At 41.4% G+C, this 10,275-nt stretch overlaps 1 protein-coding gene across 1 annotated transcript; it reads left to right on the top strand.

Annotated features, from left to right (window-relative positions):
- The first annotated feature begins 5,820 nt into the window (after positions 1-5,820).
- LOC120042396 (transport and Golgi organization protein 1 homolog) lies at positions 5,821-10,012 on the top strand. The gene is made up of 4 exons (XM_038987231.1): positions 5,821-5,836; positions 6,152-6,285; positions 7,780-7,836; positions 7,970-10,012. The coding sequence occupies exons 1-4, from the start codon at positions 5,821-5,823 to the stop codon at positions 10,010-10,012; spliced, it is 2,250 nt and encodes a 749-aa protein (XP_038843159.1).
- The last annotated feature ends 263 nt before the right edge of the window (positions 10,013-10,275 follow it).

A 10,275-nucleotide genomic window follows, 5' to 3' on the forward strand; every position in this document is an offset into this window, starting at 1 on the left:
TGGCATTCTCTCAACCAGCTTCATGAGGTTGTCACCTGGAATGCATTTCAATTAACAGGTGTGCCTTGTTAAAAGTTAATTTGTGCAATTTCTTTCCTTCTTTTAATGTGTTGTGACAAGGTAGGGGTGGTATACAGAAGACAGCACTATTTGGTAAAAGACCAAGTCCATATTATGGCAAAAACACCTCAAATAAGCAATGAGAAACGACAGTCCATCATTACTTTCAGACATGAAGTTCAGTCAATGCGGAAAATTTCAAGAACTTTGAAAGTTTCTTCAAGTGCAGCCGCAAAAACCATCAAGCGCTATGAAACTAGCTCTCATGAGGACCGCCACAGGAATGTCCCAGAGTTACCTCTGCTGCAGAGGATAAATTCATTAGAGTTACCAGCCTCATAAATTGCAGCCCAAATAAATGCTTCACAGAGTTCAAGTAACAGACATCTCAACATCAACTGTTCAGAGGAGACAATCAGACCTGTCTGAATCAGGCCTTCATGGTCGAAGTGCTGCAAAGAATCCACTACTAAAGGACATCAATAAGAAGAAGAGACTTGTTTGGGCCAAGAAACACAAGCAATGGACATTAGACCAGTGGAAATCTGTGCTTTGGTCTGATGAGTCCAAATTCGAGATTTTTGGTTCCAACCGCAGTGTCTTTGTAAGACGCAGAGTAGGTGAACGGATGATCTCCACATGTGTGGTTTCCACCGTGAAGCATTGAGGAGTACAGGGTCTGAATACTTATGTAAATGTGATATTATAGTTTTTTTTTTAAATATACATTTGCTAAAATGTCTAAAAACCTGTTTTTGCTTTTTCATTATGGGGTATTGTGTGTAGATTAGAAGCCTATCAGAAGCTTCTAAAGCCATGACATCATTTTCTGGAATTTTCCAAGCTGTTTAAAGGCACAGTCAACTTAGTGTATGTAAACTTCTGACCCACTGGAATTGTGATACAGTGAATTATAAGTGAAATAATCTGTCTGTAAACAATTGTTGAAAAATTGACTTGTGTCATGCACAAAGTAGATGTCCTAACCGACTTGCCAAAATTATAGTTTGTTAACAAGAAATTTGTGGAGTGGTTGAAAAACGAGTTTTAACGACTCCAACCTAAGTGTATGTAAACTTCCGACTTCAACTGTATACACACACACTACCGTTCAAAAGTTTGGGGTCACTTAGAAATGTCCTTGTTTTCTAAGAAAACATACATGAAATTAGTTGCAAAATTAACAGGAAATATAGTCAAGATGTTGACAAGGTTATAAATAATGATTTTTAACTGAAATTATTGCTTTCGTCAAAGAATCCTCCATTTGCAGCAATTACAGCCTTGCACACCTTTGGCATTCTAGTTGAAGTCGTAATCTGAAGAGATTTCACCCCGTGCTTCCTGAAACACCTCCCACACGTTGGATTGGCTTGATGGGCCGTTCTTAGGTACCATACGGTCAAGCTGCTCCCATAGCTCAATAGGGTTGAGATCCGGTGACTGTGCTGGCCACACCATTATAGACAGAATACCAGCTGACTGCTTCTTCTCTAAATAGTTCTTGCATAGTTTGGAGCTGTGCTTTGGCTCATTGTCCTGTTGTAGGCATAGCGTTGCAAAATTGAGCGATAGCCTTCCTTCTTCAAGATCTTTTACCCTGTACAAATCTACCACTTTACCACCACCAAAGCACCCCCAGACCATCACATTGCCTCCACCATGCTTGACAGATGGCGTCAAGCACTCCTCCAGCATCTTTTCATTTTTTCTGCGTCTCACGGATGTTCTTCTTTGGGATCCGAACACCTCAAACTTAGATTAGGCTGTCCATAACACTTTTTTCCAATCTTCCCCTGTTCAGTGTCTGTCTTCTTTTGCCCATATTAATCTTTTATTTTTACTGGCCAGTCTTAGATATGGATTTTTCTTAGCAACTCTGCCTAGAAGGCCAGCATCCCGGAGTCGCCTCTTCGCTGGTAACGTTGAGACTGGTGTTTTGCGGGTACTATTTAATGAAGCTGCCAGTTGAGGATTTGTGAGGCGTCTGTTTCTCAAACTAGACACTTCAATATACTTGAGCTCTTGCTCAGTTGTGCACCGGGGCCTCCCACACTTTCTATTCTGGTTAGAGCCAGTTTGCGCTGATGGATGCTGATAATGGACCTCTGTACGCCTACGTAGATATTCCATTCCAAATCAGCCATTTCCAAATACAATAGTCATTTACAACATTAACAATGTCTACACTGTATTTCTGATCAATTTGATGTTATTTTAATGGACAAAAAAATGTGCTTTTCTTTCAAATACAAGAACATTTCTAAGTGACCCCAAACTTTTGAACGGTAGTGTGTGTGTGAACTTGTTTTCCTCCAGTGTTTGTAAACATTGTAAATGTAAACAAACACTGTATAGCCTCATAACATGGTTAAAACAATGTGTGTCCAAAAATGGATGTAGCACCTACCCCTTTTTTTTTTTTTTATTCTATCAAATGTGTGCGAGTTTGAGCATGTGTCCATTAGGCCTATGGATTCTAATGTACTTGTCCTCTTGCTCAGTTGTGCACCGGGGCCTCCCACTCCTCTTTCTATTCTGGTTAGAGACAGTTTGCGCTGTTCTGTGAAGGGAGTAGTACACAGCGTTGTACGAGATCTTCAGTTTCTTGGCAATTTCTCGCATGGAATAGCCTTCATTTCTCAGAACAAGAATAGACTGCCGAGTTTCAGAAGAAAGTTCTTTGTTTCTGGCCATTTTGAACCTGTAATCGAACCCACAAATGCTGATGCTCCAGATACTCAACTAGTCTAAAGGCGGCCCGTTTTATTGCTTCTTTAATCAGAACAACAGTTTTCAGCTGTGCTAACATAATTGCAAAAGGGTTTTCTAATGATCAATTAGCCTTTTAAAATGATAAACTTGGATTAGCTAACAACGTGCCATTGGAACACAGGAGTGATGGTTGCAGATAATGGGCCTCTGTACGCCTATGTAGATATTCCATAAAAAATCTGCCGTTTCCAGCTACAATGGTCATTTACAACATTAACAATTTCTACACTGTATTTCTGGTCAATTTGATGTTATTTTGATGGACAAAAAATGTGCTTTACTTTCAAAAACAAGGACATTACTAAGTGACCCCAAACTTTTGAACGGCAGTGTATGTCAGAGCGGCATTGGACGAAGATACAGTGGCATAGTATAGAATACAGTATATACATATGAGATGGGTGATGCAGTATGTAAACACAATTAAAGTGACTACGATACCGTAGAATAGTGTGGAGTGCAGTTTATACATATTGTGACGACCCTCCTGCTCTGTCTGCCGTATTCTTTCGCTTTGCTCTTGTTTTCCTTATTAGGATGTTGGCGGGCAGGGCTGGGAGGGTCGTCAGCGACATGGGACACACCTGGGCCAGGGTGTGTTCCCGGATAAATGCACCAATTCCCCATTCATTGGGGAGACTCTCCATGCAGACACATTTATAGATTTTTGGTTGTGGCATTTTTGTGGCCGTTTGGTTGCTTTGGCACCTTTCAACACCCCTCATTATCACATTTATGCACACAAACACTCACACTACTGATTACTGACTACACACACCATTGTTAATTGTATTTAGTTTACTTCAGTTAAGGAATAACAAAATATATTTTTGTTATCTCCACGAGCTGGTTTGTGATGAGTAATGCTAGATATGGAAACATTATTAAAGTGGCTAGTGATCCATTTCTAAAATTGGCAGTGATTCCAAATCTTTGTCTATAGGCAGCCGCCTCTGATGTGCTAGTGATGTTTCGCAGTCTGATGGCCTTGAGATCGAGAGACTGAAAAGCAGCTTCTGTCTACAGACCCTGGTTCGATTCCAGGCTGTATCACAACCAGCTGTGATTGGGAGTCCCATAGGGAAGCGCACAATTGTCCCAGCGTTGTCTGGGTTTAGGGTTTAGAACGTCATTGTATATAAGAAATTATTTTTAACTGACTTGCCTAGATAAAGGTCAAATCAAAACATGTAATTAAATAAATTGTCTTTGTTATAGGACTGTAATTTGTTGCAATGCTTTTTTGTCATTTTATTGGCAATGACATGTGACTTGGATCATTACCGTCATTGAGGGTCCTCCCAAATGTGAGTAAAATGATGTCCTCTGTTTAATGGGGTGATTGTAGTCTATTCGGGTGGGAGTGGCTACTATTTTGATAACAGGTGAAACAAAAACAACTGGATCGCCAACCCTTAGCTTCGTCCAGCAACTACGCATTTGTATTAACATTTATTTGATCAATTCTGACTTTTACAGGTTAATATAAACGTAGTTTATAGCCTATCCTGGAAATGTGAGTCCTATCTATCCTCTCTGTTTGTTTTGGTACCCAGTGCCTGAAAAACAATGAACATGTGCTTTTAATGTATCATAATAAATCTGCGATAGTCAGAAAGTCCAATTGAATGGAGAAATCGAATGGGATATTGCGCTCACTTGTCAGTAAACTTGTGGACTGTTTAGTTCTATCCAACAAAGACGTGATAAACCCGAATCAGAACGTATATTGTGACGCAATAAGACGCTTTTATTATGCGTTCTGGTTTCATGTCCTTGCTCTTATTTTTTACATTGTCTGCCCAGATTTTGATATTTGCCTCTACGATCAACATCCTGCGAATTGTTCCAGCCTTGGATTTGCTGACGTTTAGGCTTCATCTGTTCATAGTCGAGCAGAACCAGCCAGCCCAATTGCCAACATGGCTGTAAATGTTTATTATGTATACATTTTTATTTTATGTATTCATCATTTCATACCCAAAGCCGCAGTCGAAAGGAGCTTCTCCGACTTCAAAAGATGTGCAGACGAGGAATGCAGTGGTAAGTACTTGGCGCTAAACTCAAGCGAACTTTCAGGATGCTTCCATCTTTCCATAGCTAGCTAGCTTGACCGGCGTTGTCATTTCAAAGGGATAAACTCGCCTAACCTAGCGCAACTGTCGTTAACGTTAGTTGTAAATACTGTAATGGAACAGTTAGGGAGCAGGTCTCGAACCCTCGACCTTCTAGCCCGAAGTCCAGCGCGCTATCGACTGTGCCGCAAAAGCACGCCCGTGCGGCAGAGTCGATTTCCGCGCTTATAAACCCAGGGTCGTTACACTACTCCCTCCTTTCAAAGAGCGCGTCCTCGCGCTAGCTTGCGACTCTACGTCTTACAGGAACGCGTTCACCGGCCAAGCACACACACTGTCGTGGATGCAAGGTCCGATCACTTCTGACACCAATGTAATGAAACAGTGGGGAGCAGGTCTCGAACCCTCGAACTTCTAGCCCAAGGTCCGGCGCGCTATCGACTGTGCCGCAAAAGCAGGCTCGTGACGATTTCCGCGCTTATAAACCCAGGGTCGTTACACTACCAATGCATAATAACCTAAGCTTGCTTAGTTGTAGCCGAAGCGAAGTCTCGGCCTGTGTTGGCTACTGCCTGACTAGTTGCCAAATTCTGAAACTATAATAACTGTTTTTGTAGTAACTATGTTAGTAGCTTGCACCATGTATAAACAAGCTTTCGGCCTATATATTTTCTTGAACCCAAAGGCAAAGCCACACAAGGGCCCATAGCTAATCCAAACTTGTGAACATTGACTAACTAACTACATGACAACTTGCCAATTGATCTGACAGTCTTCTTAGTTAACTAACTAGCTAGCTACACACAATAATAGAGATGTGAGCTTAATTGTAATCAACTACTATAGTTACTTACTAAATTGACCATAAATATATCATACTTCTGTGTTGGTTTAGGAAGCAAATTGCAAGATGGATTATAGGCCTGGTTAGCTATAAAGCTAGCTATTGTTGACATAAAATACTAGCATGTCATTAACCCCTCTGCTTGCAAGTTCTTCTCTTTTTACATCTACCTTATCAAGACAAAAACAATATTCTATTTAGCCTTAATGCTTGGCTTTCCTTTTGGATACTCTGGCTCTGTAAATGGAGAAGCAGATAAAACAAGGTTTACTTTAGTGATGTGTATTCTATTCACGCCCTGATTGTGCATGGGGCACATAGGGAGGACGCTGAGATAATGGGCTGGAATCTTTGGTAGGCGTGAAACAACTGATCTTTGAATCATTCCTCTCCACAGTGCTCCTGTGCCGGGGCAAAGCTTTCAACGATTTCACCGGACCAGACTGTCGGTTTCTGTCATTTAAAAAAGGAGAGACTATATATGTCTACTATAAACTCTCAGGCCAAAGGACAAATATATGTGCAGGGAGTGTAAGTATGAGTTAATATTAAATTACAGTACCTGTCAAAAGTTTGGAAACACCTACTCATTCAAGGGTTTTACTTCACTATTATTCTACAATGTAGAAAATAGTAAAGACATCAACACTTTGGAAAACACATGGAATCATGTAGCAACCAAAAAAGTGTTAAACAAATCAAATATATTTTAGATTCTTCAAAGTAGCCACCCATTGTCTTGATGACTGCTTTGCACAGACTTGGCATTCTGTCAACCAGCTTCATGAGGTAGTCACCTGGAATGCATTTCAATTAACAGGTGTGCCTTATTAAAATGTTATTTGTGGAATTTATTTCCTTCTTAATGCGTTTGAGCCAGTTGTGTTGTGACAACAGTGCAGTCGCAAAAACCATCAAGCGCTATGATGAAACTGGCTCTTATGAGGACTGCCACACGAAAGGAAGACCCAGCGCTACCTCTGCTGCGAGTTAACTGCACCTCATATTGAAGCCCAAATAAATGCTTCACAGAGTTCAAGTAACAGACATAGCCCAACATCAACTGATCAGAGGAGACTGCGTGAATCAGGCCTTCATTGTTGAATTGCTGCAAAGAAACCACTACTGAAGGACCCTAATAATAAGAAGAGACTTGCTTGGGCCTAGACACACGAGCAATGGACATTAGACTGGTGGAAATCTGTCCTTTGATCTGATGAGTACAAATTTGAGAGTTTTGGTTCCAACCTTCGTGTCTTTCTGAGATGCAGAGTAGGTGAACGAATTATCTCCGCATGGGTGGTTCCCACCGTGAAGCATGGAAGAGGTGTGGGGGTGCTTTGCTGGTGACACTGTCTGTGATTTATTTAGAATTCAAGGCTCACTTAACCGGGATTCTGCAGTGATATGCCATCCCATGTGGTTTGTGCTTAGTGGGACAATTATTTGTTTTTAAGCAGGACAATGACCCAACACACCTCCAGGCTGTGTAAGGGCTTTTTGACCACATTCACCCGACCTCAACCCAATTGAGATGGTTTGGGATGAATTGGACCACAGAGTGAAGGAAAAGCAGCCATCAAGAGCTCAACATATGTGGGAACTCCTTCAAGACTGTTGTAAAAGCATTCCTGTTTCAACAACACAACATGCATTTTGCTACACCCGCAATTACATCTGCTAAACACGTGTATGTGACCAATAAAATTTGATTTGATTTGAGCTTCTTTGAAGAATATCAAATATATTTAGATATTTTTTTGTACACTTTTTTGGGGTTACTACATGATTCCATATGTGTTATGTCATAGTTCTGATGTCTTCACTATTATTCTACAATGTAGAAAATAAAGAAAAACCCTTGAATGAGTCGGTGTGTCCAAACTTTTTACTGGTACTGTATATGATAACATTGCAGTCTAGAAGGAATGTTGAAGCTTTTTCTGTTTTGTTAACATGTTTCATTCTCTGTTTTGTTTCCATTTCTTACAATGGGTTGGTAACCGTTTTGGTTACTTCAATAAGGACCAACTCGTAATCAATCACATATACACTGAAAAAGAATTGGAGATTCCTGCTGAGGTAAGTCAATAAATAGATGTAGGCCTAGTTCACTACTGCCAATGCATCATCGCTTAAAACATTGTCTGGAATGACTGAACTTCTTTCTGAAATAGGTAGTATGACTCAAACAATGTTTTCTTTTTCTTTTCAGGAAACCGACATTGTTTGCTTTGACACTGGACACGATAAGTTTGACAGTTATGCCATTGATTCACTGTTAGGTTCCTCTTTATTGTTAACAGACAAGGAGGAATCTGTGCAAGTAACCACAGAGACTTTGTACCTTAACAAAAGTGCTGAGAGCACCACGGTGGAAGTGGATGAGCCTCCACCTGAAGTGACACTGTTAGAAAATGATGAGATTGATAGGGATGTACCTGAGGACATTGATAAGGTTGTAGAGGTTCCAGATAATGATGATCTGAGACATTTTGAGGCTTTAGAGTCCTCTCTGCCTCAGCCTGAAACTCTTGACACAAAGGGAGTGGAATCTAACACTGTACTTGAGACCACAGCTGAGAGGATCAAAGATTACCTTCAGAAAGATCAGCAGAGGACAGAGGACTCTGTGCCGTACAGTGTTGTTGAACCAGAGGAAGGTGAGATCAAAGAAACCCCCTCAGAACCTGAATCCAAAGATGATCCTGAGTTAGAAAATGCACCTGATGGTTTTTCAGAAGGCAGACCTATTCCAGAGTTAAACACCACACTTGGAATAACTTTTGATGCTGTCACTTCCAATGATGAGGACACTTGGAAGGTGACTCCATATGACGAGGAAAGTGACAAGACTGAATATCAGCAGGATGAGGACAGTGATCATCATCTCAGGGAAACTCCATTGCTGGCTTTTTCTGAAGAAAGTTCTAATTTGGAACACGAGAACATTCCGGAATCTGATCAGACAGATGAGGAAGACAGTCTATCAGAGGTACCTCATACACAGAAACAGGACTCCAAGGACAATAACCTGTGGTCTGCATTTGGTGATACCGTTTTTAACATTGTCAGTGGTGGGGAAAGAATAGCTTATGTTGCCGGTTCAGAGGAAGATGACGAGGAGGATGATGATGAAGGTGAGATTACACCAGAGGAGCCTCCCAAAATTGAAGAACCCAAGGAGTCATTTGGCTGTTCTACTTCCTCTGAGCTAATCTTTGAGGAACCTGCGGACTCTAATTTCAGTGAGGATGCTGTCAAAGTACCTGATGAGGATTCTCAGACGTTGCAGTTTGAGGATGAATCTGAAGAAGGTGTCATCGAACCTTCAACACCTCCTGCTGATGAGGCGAGTGAACACACTGAGGCTTTAGCAGAGAATCTTACAGAAGATGACAGCCCAGTCCCTAAACAGCTCTCACAGACAGACATGCTCTCAGACTTTGATAGTAAAATGAACGAATCAGAGCAGAAACAAGCTGTTGAAGAACTCCCCATACAAAAAGAGGAGTCAATAGATTTCTCACAAGTAGAGAATACTTTTAAACAGGGTGGTACAGAGCTTTTCAGACTATTTCGAGAACCATACCAGAAGGTCCCAGATCCAAGTAAAAACACAATGGTGAAAGAGAGCCATCAAGAACTCCCCATAGAGGAGGAGGATTCAATACACCTAGAGGGGGAAGAGATTGAGGAAGAGTTGCTAGAGGATGAAAATGCAGTATTGTCTTCATCCAAAACTGAGCACACTGATGAAAATGACACAGAAAGTCTATCTGAATTTGGGTCAGAGCAACCCAATAATTATACACAAACCGATGTTGTATCCAGTGATGTGTTGGATGTGGTCCAACACGACGAGGCTATTGACATAGAACCTGAGGTGCATGAGACTGAAAATGATGCTGAAAGCCACACGCCCTCACTTAAAGATAAAGTTCTGGATCCCCTTCCAAACAAAGAGGCGGAATACAGTAACAATGTGTTGAGGCTGAGACTATTGCGAGACCGCTGCAAGGAGGAGGACATGGAGCGCCTCCAAAAGATTCTAGGTCCTCAGAACCTCTTTAGGTTGGAGTTCCTTTTTTTTGACCTGGAGCTGAAGGCTGCCCGGCGGTCCCAGACAAACGTCAGTGAGGACATTGAAACGGTGCTGGAAGCCATTTTGGAAGGCTCTGAAACCCCAATCCTGGATGAGATTGAGAGGATGCTGGATGCCCATGAGAACGCTGAACCTGCAGCAGGAGGCTGGTGAGTTTGTTGAGGAAGCTTCCATCTTGGACGACTTCCAGGAAATTGGTGTTCACCCTGCGTCAGAAGTACTCAACGGCCAGAAACAGTGCTCCCATGGCAGCGGGCAGTCAACTACACCCTGACACAGGTAATAATGCTTTTTTTTCAGTTTATGTTCATGTCAGAGTATAGGAGGATTAAAACCTTTTGTTAAATAAATATTTGGAAAGTCTCATTACATTGCTAATGACATGATAATAATGCCTGGAGATTTGGTTTGCAGAA

The sequence above is a fragment of the Salvelinus namaycush genome, unplaced genomic scaffold (assembly GCF_016432855.1).
Source record: "Salvelinus namaycush isolate Seneca unplaced genomic scaffold, SaNama_1.0 Scaffold671, whole genome shotgun sequence".
Lineage (NCBI taxonomy): Eukaryota > Metazoa > Chordata > Actinopteri > Salmoniformes > Salmonidae > Salvelinus > Salvelinus namaycush.

Bases quoted from the DNA above. Each gene is read 5' to 3' on its own strand.
- LOC120042396 (XM_038987231.1), top strand. The intron at 6,286-7,779 runs GTAAGTATGAGT...TACTTCAATAAG, and splicing joins CAAATATATGTGCAGGGAGT to GACCAACTCGTAATCAATCA. The intron at 7,837-7,969 runs GTAAGTCAATAA...TTTTCTTTTCAG, and splicing joins AATTGGAGATTCCTGCTGAG to GAAACCGACATTGTTTGCTT.